This window comes from Neophocaena asiaeorientalis, unplaced genomic scaffold, assembly GCF_003031525.2.
Source record: "Neophocaena asiaeorientalis asiaeorientalis breed wild unplaced genomic scaffold, Neophocaena_asiaeorientalis_V1.1 scaffold114, whole genome shotgun sequence".
Taxonomy (NCBI): Eukaryota; Metazoa; Chordata; class Mammalia; order Artiodactyla; family Phocoenidae; genus Neophocaena; species Neophocaena asiaeorientalis.
In genome coordinates, this window is record NW_020173116.1 from 4,148,032 (window position 1) to 4,173,037 (window position 25,006).

The window sequence follows — 25,006 nt, forward strand, 5'->3', positions numbered from 1 at the left end:
GGAGAGGCCACAACAGTGAGAGGCCTGCATACCGCAAAAAAAAAAAATATATATATATATATACATATAAAACATGAACTTTGCAGAGGTCATTAAATTCAGGATCTCAAGATGGACAATGATCCTGGATTCTCCGGGTGGGCCCAGTGTTATCACAAGGGTCCTTGTAAGAGGGAGGCAGGAGGAGCAGAGTCAGAGATGTGACAACAGAAGCAGAAGTTGGAATGATGAGCTTTGAAGATGAAGGAAAAAGCCATGAGTCAAGGAATATAGGTGACTTCCAGGAACTGGAAAAAGCAAGGCAACAGATGACATTCCCCCTTGAACCTTCTAAAAGAAATGTAGCCCTGCTGACATCTTGATTTTAGAACTTCTGACCCCCAGACCTGTAAGATCATAAATTTGGGTTGTTTTAGGCTACTAAACTTGTGGAAATTTTTACAGCAGCAATAGGAAACCAATACCAGAGGACAGGGGCTAACAGCGCTGCTCAGCTAGACCCTGTTCCAAGTGCTTCCCACACGGTAACACAGCTACGTCTCACAGCCACAACATGAGTGGCTTCTATTATTAACTGCATTTTACAGAAGAAGAAACTGAGACAGAAGGAGTTAAGGTCCAAGATCCCACAGCTTGTACAGTCAGAATCAGTATGTGAAATGAGTCTCTTGGGCTTCAGAACGTGTACACTAAACCACACACTCTATTGCTTCCTGAAAAGGTGAAAGGCTTCAGGGATGGACAGGAAGGGTTACAAGCCACATGTCACCCCTAAAGGACATTTTACTTTATAGATTTACCATTATCTTCCACAAAATTATTGTAGAAGACGAGGAAAGATGAGGACCCTCCTCTCAGTGTCTTTCTGCCCTCTGCCCAAGGGGCCGACTTACCCAGGTCACAGAATGGCCAAGTGTAAAAGAACAAACACATGGGGACAGATTACATATGAGATGGGTTATGAGCTGTTATTCAACAGAAGGTGCACACAATGTAACCCACAATAAGAGGACCTTTACATGCTCTTCATTGTCCTTTAAAATGTTTATTTCAAAGCTTGCTTAGTGAGTAATGATCACATTCTACTGTGAGAACAAAATACTCAGATATGTCACTTAGAAAATTGATGACCGGACTTCCCTGGTGGGGCAGTGGTTAAGAATCTGCCTGCCAATGCAGGGGACACGGGTTCGAGCCCTGGTCCGGGAATATCCCACATGCTGCGGAGCAACTAAGCCCATGCACCACAACTACTGAAGCCCACACACCTAGGGCCTGTGCTCCGCAACTAGAGAAGCCACTGCAATGAGAAGCCCGCAGACCGCAACGAAGAGTAGCCCCCGCTCGCCACAACTAGAGGAAGCCCGCTCGCAGCAGCAGAGACCCAACGCAGCCAAAAATAAATAAATAAAAGAAAGTTGATGACCATTTTAATAGGAAAAGACACACACATACACACCAGTTTAACAGAAAGTTTAGAAACTGAAGTTGAAAGAATGTCCTGGAAACTAGAACAAGAATACAAAGAAATGAAAAGTAGGAGAGGATAAGAAAGAGTGTCAAGCCAGAAGATCCAACATCCAATAATATGAATTCAAAAAAGAGTCAAGAAAATGGAAGAAAAGAAAGTGAAAAGAGATAATACAAGAGTATTTCCCAGTTTTGAGGCCTCAGGTATCTCAATTAAAAGGGTCCATTGAGAGGTCAGGGCACTGAATGATAAATGACTCACCATGGCACACCATCATGAAATTCCAGCACTAGAAATGGAGAGGATATTCTGAAAGATTACAATAGAGGAAAAGTCAAAAGTCACACACAAAGGATTGCATTAGATTGCAATAATAACTGGATAAGAGGGCGAGAATCATAGAAGTGTCTTCAAAATTTGGAGAGAGAGCCACAAAGGGGAAACAACCCAGGGGTCCATTAACTGATGAGTAGATAAATAAAAGTGGTATAGCAATACAAGGGAATATATTTGGCGATAAAAAGGAAGGAAATACGGATACATGCTACAACATGGATGAACCTTGGAAACATGATGGTAAGCCAGTTACAAAAGACCATATATTGCACTTCCCTGGTGGTCCAGTGGTTAAGAGTCCGAGCTTCCACTGCGGGTAGCGGGCTTCGATCCCTGGTTGGGAAAGATCCTGCATGCTACGTGGTGCAGCCAAAAAAAAGACCGTATATTGTAGGATTCCATTTATATGGGTTGGAGGGGGGAAGTGTCTGCTAATGTGTATGGAGTTTCTTTTGGGGATGATGAAAATTTTTTCAGCTGGTGTCTTGAGGCTATTCACTGTTCCAAAATATCATTTCCACTCATTTGTCTGTTATAACTTTGCTGTTTTTTGTGCTAAAATCTCGTTTTCTAGAATCATCAGACTAAATGGAAATACCTTTTGGAATGGGTATATGTTATTATTAATTAACACATCAGTTATCAGTTAATACCTTACTAGAGTTTAGCTGCCTGATGATATATAAGAATCTCCCAAACCCAAGCTTGTCAGTCACGGATGCCTGTACCTACTCACCTGTCCTTCAAACGCCAGCTATGATAGTGGAAACAAGTCTTTCCAGGTGACCAAGGAAGGGGTCAAGACACACAAGGTGGGGAAGGCACACAACTCTCCCTGCAGTGGAGGTAACAAAGAGAACAATGTTTCTCTTGTTTATCTGTGCGTGCAAGGACATTTAAAAATTTATTTTGTTCATTTATCTACCCATCATTTTGCTTACCTGGATACAGGTATTCTGCCAGGTGCAGGAATACAGGGGTGAACAAGACATCACCCACCCCCACTCCCGCCCTGTGAGCTCTCGGCCTCTTGAGAAAAGTAGGAGAATGCTTGAGACACAATGTCTCATATTTTTGCCAACCTTGATTTATTCCAGATCACCCTTCCGCCACTCTACCCCTTTAGTGCCGTTAATTGAATATTAAGGCAAATTCTCTTTTCTTAGTAAAATATGTTGGATGGGAGGGTTACATGATCTGTGATGGGCGCCCCTTTGACTGTCTGGGATGATACAGCCCATGAGGCTGGCTAAGCCCGCATCATTCAGCAAATATTTTTTGAGCTGCTTCTATGGGCCAGGTTCATGGAACCATACAGAAGAGGTCCCTTCGCTTTGGCCGGGGGGTGGGTCAGGAGGGAGGTGAAGGGCAGACCTCTCTGAAGAATGAGAATGGAACAGCTAGGCAATGAATTGGGGAAAAGGTAGTTTTCAACCATACTGCCTTGGAGCCCAACATTATCAATCCCACTTCACAGAGGATGCATCCAGCTCCCAGAGCTTGAGGTCCTGCAGCCTTCAGTCAGCAAAGAAGACATTCAGCCCCACCCTGTCCCCCTCCACCCTGGCCATTCTCTGTCTGCCACTTCACTGTGTCAGCCGGACATGAAAGATTAGAGGACCAGGAAATCAGATGGGGGGAAGTGGGATCCAAGTTGAATGTTAAAGGATGAGATGGAGGTAGAGGGGGCCCAGAGGAACAGGTGAGAGGTCTCCTTCCTTCTCTGCTGCTCTCCGGCCATTTTCCCTAAACACTGCTCCTGGTTGGGGAAGATGAGCTCTTCAAAGAATGGAGGCTTATTATTGCACCAAGAGAAGGCATGAATAAAACATCTGCACTGATTTTCAAGCATTTGAGAAGGGTGTGAGGCTCTCCCCTAGCCAAGCTTGCCAGCCAGGGATGCTCGTATCTTCTTATCTGGCCTTCAAAGACCAACCACAGGTGGTGGGAAGGAATCTTTTCAGGTGGCCGAGAAGGGAGGACAGAGGGAAAACACACAGCTCTCTCTGCACTGGGGGTAACAGAGAGGATGGGTCTCGTGTTGTGCCTGCAAACATTAATACGCATTCATAAGAAGCCGGCCTTTCACAAAGTGCGAGGCCCTCAGTCTGTCATCAGCCGGGCGGGGAAACGGGGATCCCACCTGAGCCATCCTTCTTCTTCAGGATGCTTCAGCAACTGGACCTCTGAGAACCATAAATAAAGACCACTGCGAATGGCTTTTCTGTCTGACCCTTTAACCTGAAATAAAAATAAAGCTTGGAGAATGTCATCCTGACTCGAGGTTCCTTTACGGGCTCCTCCTTCCCTTACCTGTTGACAGGTGCCTGCCAGACCTCACAGTTACCTTTGATTTAGCTGTAATGGCATCTCCACACTTAGCCAAGGTCTGCCCTGTAATCCTCTCCGGAGCTTAAGTCAATTTATATGGTAACCTGAGAGCCATTTCCTGACTCAAGATGATGTCACTGTCTGTTAACACATTACTGGAATGACCATGAAACTCACGCTTAGGGCAACAGAGAAGGAGATCACTCTCAAAGCCAGAGCTCGGTTCAAACAAATGTTAAATGAATTTTCAAAATAAAAAGCAAGATTAGTTCCATGCACCCTTTTGTAAACTTCTAAGATAGTTCAATACTTGTTTTCAGAGAAGTGGTTTTTCTGAATCGATAATCCATACCTGAGAAGTCTAAATGCATTATGGAGATAAGGGTGGCAAATTTGAAAATGGGAGCAGAAAATTATGGACAGAAATGATCGAAACCTCCAACTGAATTTTAAACCATGTATTTGTCTCCACTCGAGCCCTAAAGTGAGTATGCATTAATAAAAGTTACCCCCAGCATTTGTTTGAGCACAGTTCTGGCTAGAAAAGGATTCTAAGTTTATTTGTCCTTACTTTATTTGGGGTTCTGGAGGGAACAGTATAACAATTTCTTGTGTTAAACAGTATTTACTAAACATAGCAAAATTAGGATCATTTTGTTATAGGACAGATGGACTATATTAATTAAGCCATGGACAGAGATGTGTGTGTGTGTGTGTTCACATTTTGCTTCGTTTTAAATGTGGGGCAATGATTAAAATAAAGAATCTCTGGCTTTACATTTTATAAATACATCTAATTCCAAAATATCAATGTTCTCCTTCCCTACTGTATGTCTCCTATTAATGCTGTAATAAATGACCACAAATTTAGTGACTTAAAGCAACACATTTTTTCTCTTACAACGCTGGAGGTCAGAAGTCTAAAACGAAGGTGTCACTAGACTTGCATTCCTCCTGGTGTTTTCAGGGGAGAATCCAGTTCTTTGCCTTTTCCAGCTTCTAGAGGTCGCTTGCATTCCTAGGCTTGTGGTCCCATCCCTCCATCTTCAAAGAACATCACTCCAATCTCCGCTTCCATCTTCATGGGTTTGTTTTTTTATTTTTGACTCTGACCCTCCAGCATCCCTCTGACAAGGACCCTGGTCATTATGATGGGCCCACCTGGATAATCCAGGATAATCTCTCACCTTGAGATCCTTAATTTAATCACATTTGCAAAATCTCCTTATCATGTGAAGTAATATATTGCCATATTCTGGGAATTAGAGCCCTGGCATCTTTGCAGGGTCATTATTCATCTTATGCACCTACTATCACATGTATTTACAAACCTGTGAACTGGAAGTAGGACTTCCAGAAGCAATAGCTAAGATGTAGACGAAGAGTTGTTTACGCACCTGGAGCGCTCTCCGTAGCTCACTGGAGGTACCGAGCTTTTCTGTCTGACCCTCAGCCCAAAGTCTTCTCCCCAGCCAGTCACCGCTGCTCTGCCCCTTGCTGTGGGATGGCCGAAAGAGATTGGACTTGGCGTGACGTTAAGTGAGACTGTTTAACAGTTTTCTGTGTAAAAGGCTAGTAACGACATACACTCCACAGGGCCTCCAGCGGGTGAATGAGGTTGGTGCTAACAGTGCTTCATAAACTGTAAAGACTTTGTAAATGTGTATTTCAGTAGGACTCAGGGTATAAATTACATAACCAGAAGACTGTTAGAGGAAGAGGCTTGAGATCCATCATTCCAAACCCTCCTGACAGATGCGACGTCTGGCGTTCGTCTGGCTTCACTGGTCACACAGGTCATTCCTGGTTGGGCTGTGGCTGGAACCCAGATATCCCAACTCTTGGCTCCATATTCTTTCCATTGCATCCTGACATCATGGTGATGTGCTCAACTCAGTACATAGTGATCCATTCACTGGGCTGCTCTCTCCAGGTTTGTCCTGTGTCCTCCTCCATTGTTACCACCAACCAGACTTCAGCCATCGCCCTCCCGCTGTGTTGATCAAAGGGTAATTAAGGCGCCAGTGGGGCAGCCCCCGTGTTCTCATGTCCATGCCTTCCTCCTCTCTGTTTCTCACACCTGCTGTTTGCTTGATCATCTCTTCTCCAGCTCCCACTTTGACTATTTCAAATCCTTTATGGACTTCTTTGTTTTTTACCATTTTCAGACTCTCCTTAGTTGTCTCTACCTCCAAACCCAGCCAACGCCACTGCATTTGTCACCTATAGGATGATTAGTTCCTAACAAACTTTGCATTTACAGAGTTTTAGTATTTACATGGCAGACTTTTTGTTTGCATTTGATTTTTTTATTAAGTGACAATTTACATACATTAAATTCACCATTTTTTTTTAGTGTACAGCTCCGTGAGTTTTGACAAACACGGATAGAGGTGTAACCACTACCACAGAAATAAAACCAATTCCTTCATGGATAGTACTTTTAGTGTCTTATCCAAAAAATCTTCGCCTATCCCAAAGTAACAAAGATTTTCTTCTATATTTTTTTCTGGAAATTTTATAGCGTAAGATTTTACATGTAGGTCCATGATTCATTCTGAGTTAATTTTTGCAAGGTATAGACTGAGATTCTATTGTTGACCTTATATACTGTAATCTTGCTAAACTTATTAGTTTTGGAGCTCTTTTGTATATTCTTTTTTATTTTCTACATAGGTAATTATGTTCTTTGCAAAGAGTGACAGTTTAATTTCTTCTTTTCCAATATGTTGGGAAACATTTATTTTTCTTGACTTATTGCATTAGCTAGGACTCCAATATGACCTTGAATAGGAGTGGTGAGAGTAGACACCCTTGTCTTGTTCCCAATCTTAAGGCGAAGGCATGTAGTCCTGTACCACTGAGGACGGTATTAGCTATAGGTTTTCTGGTTGAGGAAGTTCCCTTATAATTCTAGTTTACTGAGAGTTTTTGTGAATACATGTTTAATTTTGTAAATGCTTTTTCTGCATCTATTGAAATGATGATATGTTTTTTCTTCTTTAGTCTGTTAATTTGATGAATTTATTAACTGATTTTCAAATGTTAAACTTTTCATTCCCAGAATAAACCCCATGTAGTCCTGAAGTATTATCATTTCTGAAGCATATTTTTGGATTTGATTTTCTAAAATTTTGGTGAGAATTTTTGTGTCTATGCTATGTTCATGAGGGATATTCGTATGTTTCTTTTCTTGTAAGGTCTTTATCTGGTTTTGATATAAGGATTATGTCACCTCACAAAATAAATTGGGAGATGTTTCATCCTCTTCAATTTTCTGGAAGAGTTTGTACAGAATTGATATTTTCTCCTTAAATATTTGGTAGAATTCACCAGTGAAGCCATCTGAGCCTGGAGTTTTCTTTGTGGGAAGTTTTCAGTTACACATCCAATTTCTTTAATAAATATAAAGCGATTCAGATTATTATTTCTTCATAAGTGGGTTTTAGTAGTTTGTATCTTTCAAGGAATTTGTCTATCTCTCCTAAGTTGTTAAATTTTGTGACATAAAGTTGTTCATATTTTCTTATTATCCTTGTAATATTTCTAGGATCTGCAGTGATGGTCCCCTTCTCTCATTCCTGATATTTGTAATTTTTATCTTTCATGAATTAGGCTAGAGATTTATTAATTTTATTAATCTCCAAGAATGATTTTTGGTCTCATTGATTTTCTTTATTGTTTTTCTGTTTATCTTTGCTGTGAAATTTATTTTTTTCCCTTTTCTCTGGTTCCTTTGACTTTGATTTGATCTTCTTTTTCTACTTTCTTAAGGTGGAAGCTGAGTGCATTGATTTAGTTAGGTTGCTTGATGGAATACAGGATGCTCAGTTAAATTTTAATTTTAGATAAACAATAAATAACTTTTTAATTTATCTTAAATATTGCATGGGACATACTTATACTAAATTAAATTTTATTATTTATCTGAAATTCAAATTCAACTGGGTATCCTGTATTTTTATTTGCTAAGACTGGCAACCCTAACTTAAGACCTTTCTTCATTTCTATTATAGGTACTTAACATTAAAAATCTCTCTCTAAGCTTTATCCGCATCATACAAATTTTGATGTTACATTTTTATTTTCATTCAATTTAAAAATACTATCTCATTTCCCTTTTTGATGTCTTCTTGAGTTATTTAGAAGTGTGTTATTTAGTTTTTAAACAGTTGATTTGATTTCAGCTAATTTAATTCCACTGTAGTCTGAGAACATGTTTTGTATGATTTAAATCATTTAAAATTTCTTAAGACTTGTGTTGTGGCCCAGAACATAGTCAACCTTGGTAAATGTTCTCTGTGAATTTGAAAAGAGTGTATATTTTGCTGTTGTTGGATGGAATGTTCTATAAGTGTCAAGTAGATCAAGTTGGTAGATTGTATTGATCAAGTCTTCTATGTCCTTACTGATTTTCAGTCTCCTTGTTCTATCAGACATTGACAGAGTGTTGAAATCTCCAACTTTAACTGTAGGTTCATCTATTTCTCCTCGTATTTCTCTCAGTTTTTGTTGTTGTTGTTTTTGTTTTTGTTTTTTTTGCGGTACGCGGGCCTCTCACTGTTGTGGCCTCTCCTGCCACGGAGCACAGGCTCTGGACGCGCAGGCCTAGCGGCCATGGCTCACGGGCCCAGCCGCTCCGCGGCATGTGGGATCTTCCCGGACCGGGGCACAAACCCGTGTCCCCTGCATCAGCAGGCAGACCCCCAACCACTGCACCACCAGGGAAGCCCTCTCAGTTTTTACTTTAGTTTTGAAGCGCTGATATTAGATGCACAAACATTTAGGATTGTTCTGTGTTCTTGGTGAACTGACATTTTCATCATTATGAAGTGACTCTCTTTATCTCTGGAATCTGAAATCTTCTTTATCTGATATTAATATAACCATACCAAACTTTTCATTTCAGTGTTAGCATGGTATATATTTTTCCATATTTTTAATTGATTGTATCTTTATATTTAAAGTGGGTTTCTTGTAGGCAACATCTAACTGCTTTTTATTCAATCGGATAGTTTCTGACTTTTCATTGTGATGTTTAGATGTTTATCCTCTATTTACATGTCAGACATTTAAAGTAGCTCTTTTGCCTGAAAGAAGGAATACCAAGATACATATATTGAGCAGAAGGGCTGGTCTTGAGTACCATAAAAAAATAAAATGTTTTCAAGATCCATATTTCATTCTTGGCGTATTTATTTATTTGCATTTGTTCTCAAACTTGAATGAATAAAAAAGCACCAGGTTTTTAAATTCAATTCTTGGCTCCACTTCTGAAGGGTCTGATATGGGTCTGGGTCTGGTCCTGGAGCCTGTACTTTATGACACACACTAGCCCTCCCTCCATCATCACCATGGTCATACCACCCATGCAGAATATTCTCGGGTCACAGCTGGAGGAAGAACACTGTGGAAAGCAGCCAGGTCCACTGAATGTACTATCATCTATTGTTCTTCTTTTGAGGTTACCAAAAATATTGAACAAATATACTAGGGTTTACCTTCCGAGACCCAGCTGTGTGACAGAATGAGCCAACTTCCATTTAACTCAAGCCAATTTCCATTGACATAAGTTGAACGTCTTAGGGAGGCAAACTTGTTCTTCCAGGCTAGATCACCATCCTTTAGCAGAACCTATGTCACCAAGAAATGGAAGAAAAGAAGGCAGCTACTAAACAAAATCTTAATCTAATGAAGACAAAAGGTTTTGACGATTTATTCAGTTGTAGCAATAAGAGCATATATAACCACCGGGAAGTATCCTGTATTCACCAACCATCTATTTTGAAACTATTCCCCCCCAACCCCCTGCTTTTTTTGTTAGAAATTTTTTTGCTCATATGCTGGTTCCTTCCTCTGGAATGTCCCTTTTCTCTTCTCCCTTATCATGGCTCATCTGAATTCTGCCCATTCTTTGAGATCCAGCCTAAAAAACTCCTTTTTCACAATTCTGCCTCCCAGACTTACTATAAAGATAGGGTTGATTCAGCTAATTGGTCATTTGGTCAATCGATATTCAGCTAGTTGGGCTGCTGGGCCCATGACATTATAACAAATCAACAGTCTTAGAAACCAGATGTCAAATGAGGAGGAGAAATTTTTTTAAGTTCTCCAGTATTGGTTCCTTGGATGCTGGGATGGGTAGGAAATCCCACCTGCCAGAGCAGGTACTGAGAAGGAACAACAGGTATAAGGAGAGAATACTGCCAAATGCAGAGCACTAAAGTTTTTTTTTTTTTTTAATTTCCTTGTGCTGGTAAATATATATGTAAATAAATTCAATAAGCTTTAACATTCCAGCAGCAAGGAATCATTCAGCATCTCCCACACCAGGAGTTCTCAAACATAGTCTCAGCCTGTTTGGGACAGGAGTCAGGCACATAAACAGACGGTGCAGTGAATATCCGGGGCAATTAGAGAAGGCTTCTGGGGAAGGTGGCATTTGAGTTGGGTAATCGCTAAAGAAGGAAGGATGGGCATTTGGGACAAAATGAACAACACAGAGGTTTTTAAAAAAGGAAGAGACAGCTGGTGAGGAAAAGGAATCGTTTTGGGGAATGAATGGAAGAGCTAGATGAAGTTGGAGAGGTGAGAGGCTGATTGGGACCAGACCAAGGAGGGCCTTACCTGTCCCAAGTTTATAATTTGTAAGAAGCCAGGATGCTTCCGGTTGGCAGTGGGAACTCTTCAACTCACTCAGGGTCTAAAGGGAGCCATACAGAGATACAGAAACAATATCTTGCGTTTGTATAGCAATTAAGTGAGCATTTGATTTTTTTTTTTTTTTTTTTTAATGCCTGTTGAGGTTTCTAGGCCATTTCACCAAGGATAGGCAGTGATCCATGCATAAACCAAGCAGGGCAAGAAGATAGATCACCCAGAGAAGGGGCTCTGTTTATCCACAAACACCCTGACAACTTGCAGTGATGGAAGAGGAGACATAGGCAAAATGTCAGGTAGAACAGGCAACAAACTGGCAATGCTTCTCGTACCTCTCTCAACTTTGTTCTTTTCCTTGCCGTCTCTCTGTCCCCTTGTGACTGCTCAGTTTTCTATGTGAATAACACTAATGCAGAGATCTTTTCAAAGTATTGCTTTGAGCAGATGTTCATGTGCTATCAAATATAACCCAGGGAGTTTCAAATCCAGGAACAAACACAGGAAGAGGAAACAGGGATATCAGACTTTCCAAATGGTCTCGCTAAAATACGTGCCACTATGTAGCATCTCCCCAGCTGTCATTCAAACTATGCCCAATTTTTTGGTCCTCATGTAGTTCAGGGTACCTCACAAATAGTAGAGACACTCAACATTCGATAAAAATGGACTTCTCTTGGTGGTTATTTGAATCTATACTTGATATTAGAATTCTCCTCGTGGAAATGAAAAATGAGATTACGAAAGGAGCGCTGGAGAGAATGGAGCTCGCGTATTTTAAACATTGATTCAGATCATCAGTGAATAGTTTCTTTTTTTAAAAAAAAGGTTTATGAAGGCTGGTACCCAGACTGGAGGCTCTGCAGATCCTTATGCATTTATCCTCCTAGCCCCTGACCTTGTTCTCTGTTTTGTGTAGGCGCTGTTTGGGCCTGGATAAATCACAGCAGCATTAAAAGTTAGTTGGGGACATAAGTCAGTGTGACTATAAAAGAACTTGTGGGAAACTTCTGTATCTTCACCTTATGGATGTCAGTATCCTGTTGTGATATTGTGCTACAGTTTTTTTGGTTTTTAAAAATTTTTTATTTATTAATTGAAGTAGAGTTGATGTACACTGCTGTGTTAATTTCTGGCGTACAGCAAAGTGATTCAGTTATATATATATATATTTTTTGTTTATTTGTTTGTTTTCTTTTTCAGATTCTTTTCCCCTATAGGTTATTACAAAATATTGAGTATAGGGCTTTCCTGGTGGCGCAGTGGTTGAGAGTCCGCCTGCCGATGCAGGGGACACGGGTTCGTGCCCCGGTCCGGGAAGATCCCACATGCCGCGGAGCGGCTGGGCCCGTGAGCCATGGCCGCTGAGCCTGCGCGTCCAGAGCCTGTGCTCCGCAACGGGAGAGGCCACGGCAGTGAGAGGCCCGCGTACCGCAAAAAAAAAAAGAAAAAACAAAACAAAAAAAATCTGTATGTGGTCAATGCTCAAACATATGACAGGATGACCCGCTATAAGGGCACGACCAAGTTGCTTCCTTGGGTAAACTTCCTCCAACTTCTGGATAAAGTGAGTGGCAGAGGGAGACCTTAGGGAGAGCAAATTTCCTTCAGAGGAACCCTGCAGCTTCCCCAACAGGGACTGGTGTGGAGCCAAGGCAGCCAGATCTGTCCTCCACTCCCTTACCTCTCACACAGCTCCCCTGGACACCACCCTCATTTATTGATGGCAGCTAAAGTCCAGAGAGGTCCAAGAACGTCAGCAAGCCCACACAGCCCAGGAGATGTTGAAGCTGGCATCCAAACGGTGCTTTCTACACTTGAAAAACGAAATGTCTCAACTCTTGGAGCAAAAACATTGCCCTGTTGGCGGTACGGGGGTAGGAGGTGGAAGCACGGGGGGACATAAGGATCACACTCTCAGGTCCCCAGAAAACCATATCTACACATCAGAAAGCAATAGCGCCACGTTTCAGTCTACAATGAGTAGCTAATCACTTGAATCAGTGTCACCTTCAAATTGTAACAGCAAATATATATATATATATATATATATATATATATACATATTCTAATGGTGCTGTAACAGCAAATATTTTATTTCACAGCTGTACAGGGTAAAAAATAGAAACCTTGAGTCCTAGAGAGCCCATGTTTTTGTCTACGGGCTATCACTTCCACAAAGCTACTAGTGACATCTCTGCTCTTTTCTAGGATTTCTGATTTCTAAAATTAGGAGAAAAGTACTTTTGACAACCAAATTAAGAAGGGTGGGGGCAGGATTCCTGAGATAGGGGGTGAGGATTCCTGGGATAGTGGCTCTGGTTCCCTAGTGCCTCATCTCTGCTCTGCCTAATCTCTTTGAAATTAATGGGCCTCAGGGCCTTGCAGTTGGGGGTGACACAAAGAGAGAATTTCAAATTTTACTGCGCTGTCAATGGTATGAAAACATAGGAGGCAGAAAAGATAAGAAGAAAGTTTTAAGGCTAGAAATAGTCAGTGGAAATCTCCTTTAACATTTCCCCTCAGCCTCCCAAGCCAGATAAAAGTCCTCTTTTTGCATAGGTGTATCTGTAGGACCCTCAATTTGTGGTAATCTTCATGGAGTAAGGGATAAAGAGGGGAGTTGTAATTGAAGGGTTAAATAAAATGCTGTGACTTTTACTTAAATTATAATGAAGACGATTTTCCGTAGTACAGAGATGCTGCATCTAGATTGATACCAAAAAACTTTCCACATACAAAAAAAAAAAAAAAATCAGAAAAGCCTCCAAAAAACTCCCAGCGTGTTTTAGAATACACAGATTTCATGGTATTTTAGAAAGAAATCACTTCATTTGGAGCTTCCTAAAGTTTTGGGAAAGGCAGCTGAAGAATGCCAGGGTGGGTTCATTAAGGAATATGGAGGGTAGATTTTCACTAGAGAGGAAGTGAGATGAGATGTCTGGTGAAAAGCAAACACTTCACACTTCAAGGTGGACTGAAATTTCTCTCTTGCCCTGCCCCTCTTCTCCCATGACCCCTAAGATCCGTGATGCACCTTAACTGAAGTACAGATCAAAGGAAGAGGGTGACTCTTGACACAAACTGAAACCATCCAGTTGCTTAATTATCTCCTGATGGGAAAGGCCAGGTCTTGCTTTGCTTGTCTATCAATGAAAGCAGGTGGCTGTCTGGTACTGGAGGCTTTAATTTCCAGGACAGGTTTATGTTACCTAACAGAGCAAAAGTGGGCCAATGGGAGAAAATCTTGGACTTAATTATCCATTTTGGAATGATTCTTACGGACAAAAAAATTTTTAGGCATATATGGAACGTAGGCTCTACACTTTCAATTTAGAATCTGATTCTAGCCATGCATGTGCTTAGGTTAAAAAAAAAATGCTCTAAATTAAATTGCCAAATTCCTTGCTTACTCTAAAAATAAACAGATTGTGTGGCAATGTTAAAGACATCAACCTAAAAAATTCTCTGCTAGTTCCCCTGGAGGAGTCCCTTTGTGTCAACTTCAAGTTTTAGGGACATAAGGAGTTTCAGTAAAGGCAGCCCTGTTTAAGGATAAAAAGAACATTTCTACTTGCAAGGAGAGATACCCCATAAACACGGGTCCAGGTCCAAATTTAAGCCAAAGTCAGAGAGGCAATGTGGTAGCTGAAAAAAAGTGGGCTTTTAAGCCAAGCAAATCATGGGTCACTTCCTAGCTGTGTGATCTAGGGCAAGGTCCTTAAATTCTCTGGTCCTCAGTTTCTTCATCCGTAAATTTGGCATTCTGATCCATTACAGGATTGTTGTGAGGATTAGTGATAATATACATGCAATAGGCAGTGCACGATCGCTTTTTAAGTGACCTTGGGTAAAGGTTATAACCACAGCATAATCTCAGAGTCACACCATATTATACCATATTATAGTTCATCAGTTAGCACCATAATTATAAATGCAAGTCTGGTAAATTTGGAGATCATAAGGGTTGAGCTCTCGCATCAAATTTTGACCCACCCATCAAGTATCATGCTGTAAGTGAAGTGTGTGAAGCACTTTTAAACCCAAAGTCCGCTGCAAGTAGTGGGCTACTTCTGTAGCAAGGGTGGAAACTATCCCCCAACTGCTCCCTCAAATCGATCTGGTTCTATAGTTCTGGGACTATAGCAATACTGAACATATTGACATTTTGCAAGAAACCTACAAACCAATTCAAAGACAAAATCAGGTTGAAAATGAAAGATCTGCACATTAGTTGCGGTGTCAGTTTAGCCAAACGATGTAGCTAAAATTTTGTTTAATTCGTGTTTTGGGAGATTCAAGGGCTTGTTATGGTAACATTTGTTTGCAACACAGAATATAAAAAAGGGAAAACTACTCTGATGATAAATAAACATGATGGTCGACAGTTCACGAGTGAATATACTGTGATGTGTGTGTGTATAGAGGGAGAGACAGAGAGAGCGAGAAAGAGAGAGAGAGTTATAAAATGCAAGTCAGAGGAACAACATTTGCTTCACAAAAGATTTCCCCATTTGTAAATCCGTAGAACAACTCTTATCATTGGGGTGAATGGATAAGCCTCAGGGGCTCTGAGAACTCCTTGATGGCACAGATACGATTTTTTTGGCATGTAAAATACACGTTTCTGGAGAAAGTGTCCATGGCTTTCATCAGATTATCAAAAACAAAACAAAAAAAAAAAGGTGTGGAGGCACTGACTGTTGCATTAAACATTGAACTTTTAAAGGGACTTCCCTGGTGGCGCAGTGGTTAAGAATCTGCCTGCCAATGCAGAGGACACAGGTTCGAGCCCTGGTCTGAGAAGATCCCACATGCCGCAGAACAACTAAACCCGTGCGCCACAGCTACTGAGCCTGAACTCTAGTGCCCGTGAGCCACAACTACTGAGCCCACGTGCCACAACTACTGAAGGCTGCACACCTACAGCCCATGCTCCACAACAAGAGAAACCACTGCAATGAGAAGCCCGCGCACTGCAATGAAGAGTAGCCCCCCCCCACTGCAACTAGAGAAAGCCCGCACACAGCAACAAAGACCCAACACAGCCATAAATAAATTTTTTTTAAAAATTTCACATAGGTTTTTGTTACCTATTCAGGGGAAATGTAGTTAAAATTGACTGTTAATCATCCTTGTATTAGAGTTCATCAGAGCACCCTAATTTTAAAATCAGTAAATTTTCAGATCATAAGAATTGTGTTTTCATATCACATTTTGACCCACCCATTGGATGTCATGTTGTAAGTGAAAAAAGAAAAAAAATAACATAAAAGTGCTTTGTGTTGTTGCTGACATGTAAGGTGATAAAAGGTGGAACAAACTCACTTTTCTCAGGTGATGCTATAGCACACTGATCAAAACCTAGAGAGTTGGGTTTAGATCCTGCCTCTGTTACTGTTGTGTGATTCTGGACCAGGGCTTGACCTTACTAGGATAATAATAGCTGGTTTTCATATGAGAACACTGGGAGGATTAAATGGACAGTGCATGTGGATTCTTGGGTTTTTTTTTTAATTTATTTTATTGAAGTATAGTTGATTTACGTTGTGTTAATTTCTGCTGTACAGCAAAGTGATTCAGTTATACATATATGTATACATATAATCTTTTCCATATTCTTTTCCATTATGGTTTATCACAGGATATGGAATATAGTTCCCTGTGTTATACAGGACTTTGATCCATTCTATAACTGCGAGTTTGCATCTGCTAATCCCAAACTCCCAATCTTTCTTTTTTTTTTATTTGGCCATGCTACGTGGCATGCAGGATCTTAGTTCCCCAACCAGGGATCGAACCCAAGCCCCCTGCATTGGGATCATGGAATCTTAACCACTGCACCACCAGGGAAGTTCCCCAAATTCCCAATCCTTAACACGGTTTCTGGCTCAGAAAAAAACGCTCACAGATGTCTGCTGTGGTCTCTGTGCGGCAGGAGAGAGAAGAACCAGGTGCAGAAGCAGCCGGGAATTTCCCCATTAATATCGCCCTTGAGCTCCAGGGTCTATTGAGCTGGTCTTTACCAGTTGTTTTAGGTAAAACAGGTAAAATTCACTAACTGGTATGTAAAATATAAATGTCCTTGCTAGAATGGGCACTGCCATCGGCACTCTTGGAAATGTGTCTCACTGTTGGCTTTCTCAGCTGAGGGCTGGAGCAGTGCCCCGGGCCAGCACAGAGCTGGGACCGACAACAGCTGCCAGAAGCCAGTAACTGAACTGAATTCAGTAGTGGTGCTGGAGGCCACGAAGCAGAGTGGCAAAGTCAGCCTGGGTTTGATACTCAGTGCCTCAGTTCTCTAGCTGTGCAACTTACTTTTTTTTTTTTTTTTTTTTTTTTTTTTGGCCGAGCTGTGCGGCTTGCGGGATCTTAGTTCCCTGACCAGGGATTGAATCTGGGCCACCGCGATGAAAATGCAGAGTCCTAACCACTGGACAGCCAGAGAATTCCCAGGGCAAGTTAAGCCTTAATGTCCTCCTCTGTAGGATGGGCTTGATAATGGGAGCTCCCTCCCAAGGCTGTCGTGAGGACGAAAGGAAGTGAGCCTTGCAGGGTGTTTTCAAAGTGTCTGGCACCCCATAGTAAAGGATAGATATTACGTGGCATGAGTTAAGAAGTGCTTACTGCGTGTCTGGCCCTGTGCTGAATTTTTTATCTGAATTAGCTCTTATAAAGTACCTATAGGGAATTCCCTGGCCGTCCAGTCGTTAGGACTTGGTGCTTTCACTGCCACGGCTCAGGTTCAATCCCTGGTTGGGGAAAGAAGATCCCACAAGCTGCGTGGCAAGGCCAAAAAATAGAAAAACAAAATACCTGTAAATTAGGTGCTAGTAACTATATTGCTATTTTACAAAATGAGGAATCTGGGCACAGAAAGTTTGAGAAAGTTGTCCGAGTTTAGACAGCTAGAGAAGGAGAGAGGTAGATTCATCTCCGAGCATCCCCAGTGTGCCCACTCCACTCCCAGTCCGGGCCCCAGTTGGCTCAAAAGAGTCCTATGTGCCCTCCACTTGCCTTGGGGTCCCCAAGTCCCCCTGCTTTTAACGTGGCGGGAAGCAGAGAGAGAGCAAATCCCTTGACCCAGGAATCTGTCCCTAGATTACTCAGAGCTCACAAAATGTACAAAATGGACACAGAACAGGGATATCTTAGGTTTGTTTAGCATCTTCTATGCGTGGGCACATAAAAACATGTACACAAGACATTTGTGCTCAAAAAACATTTGCGCACATAGGTCATGATTCATTAGCACAGTAATAGATTATTCAATGTCTGCCTTCTAGTTATTGGGGGGCTCTGGTATTACTACGTGGGTTCAAGCCTGTGGATTGTGAGACATAAATACAAGGGACTCTGGATCCTGCAGAGTAACATTGATGAAGGATGATAAACACAGAAGGGCTTCCAAGAAGCAGCGTGCTTGAAGGAAACTAGAGAAGAGCGATGCTTTAAGCAGCTGCGGTGAGAAAGTCTTTGAGGAAAAAGATAACCTGCAGCATTTAGGTAAGGGCCTCACTTCAGGGTATGGTTGGCCTAAGCCACTGTCTGAAGGAACTTTTGAAGGAGTTGCCTCAGAATTACAGGTCATGGGGCGGGGGAAGGGTAAGCTGGGACAAAGTGAGAGAGTGGCGTGGACAGAATTACAGGTTAGATTCCCCACCCTGTTCTGCAGCCAGAGAGAACCTGCTTTGCCTCTCTGGCCCAACAGTGTCCTCTGAGTTAACACTAGGGGACCTGGGCTTTGTGACACCAGCAGCCCAACAACCCTATTTTATGGTTATTAGTGGCAATATCGGTTTAAATGCCTTACCCCGACAGAGCCCTTCGTTTGGCCACGTGGGTGGGCCTTGTCATTCCAATGAGATCAATGCTGTCAGAACTGGGGAGAAGGCTCCTGTCCCAGGGCAGTCAGGGGAGGAAGAGCATGTAATTTTAGCTGTTCACATCTCCTGGTCCTGAGAACTAAAAGAACTCACACTTCTGCAGAAACAGATCTTTTGCACACCCTCTGATCTATTGAGTCATGTTATTTTTCTGGAAATTAACTTGACATTTAAGACTTCACAAGTAGCAAAGGAGATAGCGTGGCAGCAAGCCCTGAAACTCTCACCGTCTTTATTATTTTTATTTTTTTGGCCGCGCTGCGCGACCTGCAGCATCTTACTTCCCTGACCAGGGATTGAACTCGGAGCCACAGCAGTGAAAGCACCATGTCCTAACCACTAGACCACCAGGGAGCTCCCATCTCACCATCTTCTTTAAGTATTTATAATTTTGAAGCATACGCGATGTTGTCATGGATGGCTCTCCTCCTTCCAGCCTCAAAAAGGAAATAGCTTTAAAGGATGTGAAGACTTGACCACATTCCAAGGCCCTCCGAAGGCGTTAGAAGTTTAGAGTTCTTTGTATTCAGACATTCACATGGCTGTCTCATGGCAATTCAAACGGAACTTGGCTGATACATACTGCGGGGGAAAAACTGGAAAGAAAATCAAGGGGACAATACTCTAAAAATCAGGATATCAGTTACCTCTGTGGGGAGGGGTATCTGATCAGGAAGAACGTTGGTGGGGTGAGTCGTTTGCAGGGTTCTATTTCTTGATCTGGGTAGAGATTACATACATATGTTAGAATAATTTGTTAAATTGTCTGTGTACATTTTAAGCATTTTTCTTTATGTGAACTTTTTCACAATGAACTAAAGAAAAAGTTGCGCTACACGCACAGCCGAGGCTTCCTCCCTTTTCCACCGTTTCAGTAATTGCTGGTACCACCATCCATCCAGTTACCGAAGTCCAAGACCTGAGGGTTATTCTTGACTCTCTTTTCCTCCCTTTCCTCCACCCCTAGACCCATCCCATCAGCAGCCTCAAAAGTTCTCTCCCTTCCCTCCAAGCCCCATACCTCCCCTGTCACTACTCTGTCCCACCTCTGTCAAGTCTTTAGGGATAGCTGGACCACTTACATCCACTCTTTCTTCCCACACAAAGACCATAAACTTTTTTAAAAAACTGTTTATCTGAAATGATTGTAGCTTCACAGGAAGTTGCAAAAATAGTACAGAGAGTTCTCTGGAGTACCCTTCATCCAGTTGCCTCAGTGTTAACATCTTGTGTAACCTATTGTGCGATCAATACCAGGAAATTGACATGCATGTCATCCATGGAGTTTATCAAGATTCCACTAGTTTGGCCTGCACTCATTCGTTTTTTGTTTTTTGTTTTTTTTTATCATTATTTTTTAAATTTTTGGCCGCTCCGCACGGCATGTGGGATCTTAGTTCCCCAACAAGGCATCGAACCCGGGCCTCCTGAAGTGACCGCCAGGGAAGTCCCAGACCGGCACTTATTTGAGTGTGGGATGTGTGTGTGAGTGGGTAGGTGGGTGTAACTCTACCACGTGTAGATTCATGTAACCACCACCACAATTAAGATATAGAACAGGTCCGTCACCACAAGATCTTCCTTGTGCTATGCTTTATCGTCACACCCAGTCTTCTCCCCCTAACCCCTGGCAACCACTCTGTAATTGTCTGTAACTCCATCTCTCTCACGTTGTCATTTTGTTAATGTTCTATGAATGGAATCATGCCGTATGTGACCCTTCGAGATCAGCTTTCCTTTTTCACTCAGCCTAATACCCTTGGGATCCATCCAAGTCATTGCGTGTATGAATAGTTGTTCCTTTGTATTCTGAGTGGTATTCCATGGTATTGATGTAACCTTTTAGAAACAGAACCTGTCACTTCCAGGTACAGGCAGGGTTTTCCCATTGCACTGAGACCAACATCTGCGTTCCTGGCTGGCAAGGCCCTCCCCGCCTGGCCGGCCTGCTGCCTTTCCCCTGCCTTCCCTTGCTACTTTCCCCTCCCTCTCACACACCATCCTTCTGTCCCTCCCAAAACCCACACAGCTTGTTTCTCTGTGCTGCTCACCTGGGATGACCTCCCCGACATCGTCTTGTCCTCCAGATCCCTGCTTAAGCGTCACCTCCTCAGAGGCCTTGCCTGCACCTTCCTGTAAAAACACTGCTCTCCTTCCCTGTTTTCCTGCTTATATCCTCCCTCGCACTAATTCCACCTGTAACAATTGTCTTTCTTTGCTTGTTTAGTGTCTGTCGCCCACCCCCTAGCAGGGTGAGCCGTATGTAACAGACACTAACAAAGGGATGACTTGAATAAAGGAGTTCACTGGTCTCTGAGAGAGAATTCTCATCGTTAATAATATACTTGTTTGTACCTGGCCTTATTCCAGAAGGATTCAGGGTGATTTGCAAAAACACAGGCAACACAACAAGATACAAAATAATAAGTAGGGAAAATAAGAATAGGAAATGATGAAGCCAGGGTAGAGATGGCCCCCAGCCTGTGGATGGGATGCAGAGCTGGCAGCCATGCAACATGTGAGAGAAGAAAAGAGGCACAGTCTCTCCTTATCTCTGAGCCGGGCACTGGGGCACCAAGCCCAGCAAATAAATAAATACTCCAGCAAAGGTAATTTCAGGTTGTGCTAAGGGGTAGGAAGAAAACGAGAGTTAAGCGTGGCCACAGGGTTTGCAGTGTCCGTGAAACTTAAAACAAGTCTGGTTTTGGATAAACAGTAAGGTCCTGCTGTAGAGCACAGGGAGCTATATTCAATATCCTATGATAGACCGTAATGGAAAAGAATACATATATATATATATATATATATACACATACACATAACTGAGTCACTTTACTGTACAGTAGAAATTAACACAGCATTGGAAATCGACTATACTTCAATAACATAAATTAAAAAATAATAAGAATAAAACAAGTCTGGCTTGTTTTCCTGAAGAAAGTTATTCCTGATTCTGAGGATTGAGGGAGAAATTTACCACGGGTCCTAATATTATTTTTATTTTATTTTATTATTATTATTTTTTTGCGGTACGCGGGCCTCTCACTGTTGTGGCCTCTCCCGTTGCGGAGCACAGGCTCCGGACGCGCAGGCTCAGCGGCCATGGCTCACGGGCCCAGCCGCTCCGCGGCACGTGGGACCTTCCCGGACCGGGGCACGAACCCGTGTCCCCTGCATCGGCAGGCGGACTCTCAACCACTGCGCCACCAGGGAAGCCCTAATATTATTATTTTGATGTTAGTTTTTTTGCTTTTTTTTGGGCGGGGGGAAACCTAGTATAGTCTGACCCTAGGGATATAATGGAAAGTATAAGGATGAGGGCTTCTTGCCTTCTAGAAGTCTGTGTCATGGGGGAAACAGGTCCCAGGTACCAATGATGTCTCTCTCTCTCCCTCTCTCATCACTAGGTCCTGTTGCTTCTACCTCTCTCCTGCCCTCTGAAAGATTAAATGAGCTGCCCAGAGTGACACAGCTAGTCAGTGGCAACCGGGCCAAGAAAACAAGTGTGTGGATGGTTGGCCCACTTCCCTTCCACAGCATCCACCCCTGTCATCAAGTGTCAGAAGCTAAGCTATTCTAGGTTCAGCCTTGGCCAGCCATAGGCCCCACGTAGACCCCGCAACTTTTCCTTATCAGTTCAATTCGACTCAGATGAACACCAAAGACAGCCTCAAATAAGGGCGATGATTCAGCAAAGACTAGCTTACCTGCTGAGGTGTGTATGTGTGTGTGTGTGTGTGAAGGGGAGACCCTTTCTGCTCCCACACCCCACCCGCCATCCTAGGGCTCAGCTCCTCCAGGAAGACTTTGTCACCATCGCCATCCCCATCGCACACTTATTCTGAGTTCTCAGTCCCTCCTCTGGGTTCCCGAAGGGCCCTGTGCTGGCCTTATTTCCCCTCATTGTCATTGCCTCTGGAAGATGCCTCTTCAGTGTCACTGTTTCACTAAATGCAGTTCGGGAAGCCCCTGCAACAGAATAGTGTTCAAAGTGCAAGTCCCCTGGCCCTTCTCCAGTCTCCCTGAATCAAATTCTCTGGGGGTGAGTGATGCCCAGGCAGCAGAATTTCTGTGAAGTTCCCCAGGACTGTGTCTTCATCTCTGTTTTATTCTCAGGTTCTGCTGGACTCTTTATAGTCTCTTCATCTCTATGTGTCAAGTCATCGACTGATAATAAATAAGTAAATGTGTATGGGGGGTTATACGTGGACAATGTGTCTTGGAGTGTCATAGCTCTGAGCTGGCCCTGTCATGATTTCTCTTTGCCAAGAAGCCTGTTGGAAAGTGCACAGATTTAGGCTTCAGGAAATGTCCTGGGACAGCGGAGCGGAGGGTAGATTGAGAGATCGAAACTAGAGGTTTCTTCAGCAATCCAGACGTAAAGAGCTAATGATGAGGACCAAGAAGTATTATGAGGATGGAGAGGGACGGGCAGATGGAGGGGTGGGCAGGAAGGAATGAGGTAGAAACAGTAGGACCTAGTGATGCGGGAAGAGGCAGGAGGAGGCACTGAACCAACTCTCAGGTTTCTGGTTTAGGGGACCGGTGAAGACTTTGTAGAGATCAGATGAGTCTAGGTTTGAGTCACCCACTTAGGTCTGGATAAATTTCACAAATTCTCTGAGAATCAGTCACTTCATCTATAAGAGAGGGCTTATTGCAAGGGTGAAAGTGCCATTAATAGGGTTACAATGCCTGTTGTAGCATCCAAGATACGTTTAGCTATGAATTTCGTTGTCATCACTACCGCTGTTAATACCAGAGTGGCACTAGCTATGGTGGGGATCGCTGAGGGAGAAGTACTCTCGGTGTGGATACGCTGAGTTGGGGGCGTCTGCCGGACATCCTAACAGAGACGCCCGGAAATCTTGGATGGGGGTGTGAAGAAGATCTAAAAATTGGATTTTGGTTTCTGCCCTCACGGTCCTCATGGTGCCACCAGACGCGCCGTCAGCATGCAGAATGACACCGGCGAGTTTGTGGATCTGTACGTGCAGTGAAAATGCTCTGCCAGCAACTGAATCATCGGCGCCAAGGACCAAGCGTCCATCCAGGTGAACGTGGCCGAGGTTGACAAGGTGACACGCAGGTTCAACAGCCAGTTTAAAACCTACACTATCTGCGTGGGCGTTCACAGGGTGGCGGAAGTCAGATGACTCCATTCTTTACTGGCCAAGGCCAAAGGCATCCTCTCAAAGAACTTCTGACTGAAGAGGATCGCGGATGTGGAATGTTTGTCATAAATAAATAGTAATAAATAAATAAATATAATTGGATTTTGTTGAGCCATTGCAATAGGTGACCGTGGTGAGGGAGTTTGAGCATAAGAGAGTGGCTGTAGTGATGGGCCATGGGGGTGAGGCCGGGAGCGGAGAGACAGAAGCAGGAGGAGGCTGAAAATGACATGCGTGAGGACTGCCGTGGAATTGACGGAAAGTGCAGTGGTTTTCAAAGGAGGAGAAAGCCTGAAGGCATTGAGTTCATGGTTGGGGTGCGGTACTGGTGTTTAAGGTTTCGAAGGGGTGAGAGAAGACAGATGGAACCTTGAAGCTGACGCGGAGGAGAGGAGGACGTCACGGTGGAAGGGCTGGTGCAACGCTAAGGCTGGGCTGTGGGGTGGACCTTGCAGGGACCTAGAATCATGCCTGACTTGGATGGAGAGGGACAGAGAGGAAAACCTGTGCTCAAGTCTGATGGAAGTCAGGAGCTGGGCAGGTGTCTCAGGCACATTGGGGCTTTGAGAGGTAGCGCCAGGTGCTACTGACCTCAATGAGCAGGGGCCGTCTACATGGGCAGTCGACGGATGCTTCAGACACGCTATCGTGGAGCTGGGAGAAGGCCTTCCCTGCCTGGGGCTTTCCGGTACGTGAAGCCTGGAGGAATGAAAAGTCATCACTGAGGGCTTGGAGCCTGTGTCTATGATATGTTACAAATAAATATAAATAGAGAGGAAATCTCCGAACTAAGGGTAATTTTTTTCAAGTTTTAAAATTTTTTTGGATAAATTCTTATATATATATATCTATATATCTGAGCTGTTTAATAAATGTTTGCCAACTATCAGTAAATGGCATGTATCTACACACCACGCCTTGAAATTTTCTTATTTCTCTTCCTAATGTTGTTTTTGGAGTTGTCTTCTGTCTGATGTCGCCAGAAGAAAGCTTCATTTATTTCCAATTATTCTCTACACCAGAGTCATGGAGACATAAGTTTACTTGACGTGGCAAAAATGCTTCATGCAAAGATATAATCAGTCATCATGGGACCCTGAAAGACTTGCCTGTGGGCAAAATATTACCAAGGTCTTCCTCAGTTGTCCCCA

General features: G+C 42.9%; 1 protein-coding gene and 1 pseudogene across 1 annotated transcript in view; one reads left to right on the forward strand and one right to left on the reverse strand.

Annotated features, from left to right (window-relative positions):
- Positions 1-20,753, reverse strand: part of FOXI3 (forkhead box I3) — a 45,386-nt gene extending 24,633 nt beyond the window's left edge. The window contains exon 1 of the mRNA XM_024743952.1: positions 20,733-20,753. Within this exon, the coding sequence (XP_024599720.1) occupies positions 20,733-20,753 (21 nt within the window). The remainder of the gene's footprint in view (positions 1-20,732) is intronic.
- Positions 20,754-23,636: 2,883 nt separating this feature from the next.
- LOC112398878 (40S ribosomal protein S21 pseudogene) lies at positions 23,637-23,888 on the forward strand (annotated as a pseudogene).
- Positions 23,889-25,006: the final 1,118 nt, after the last annotated feature.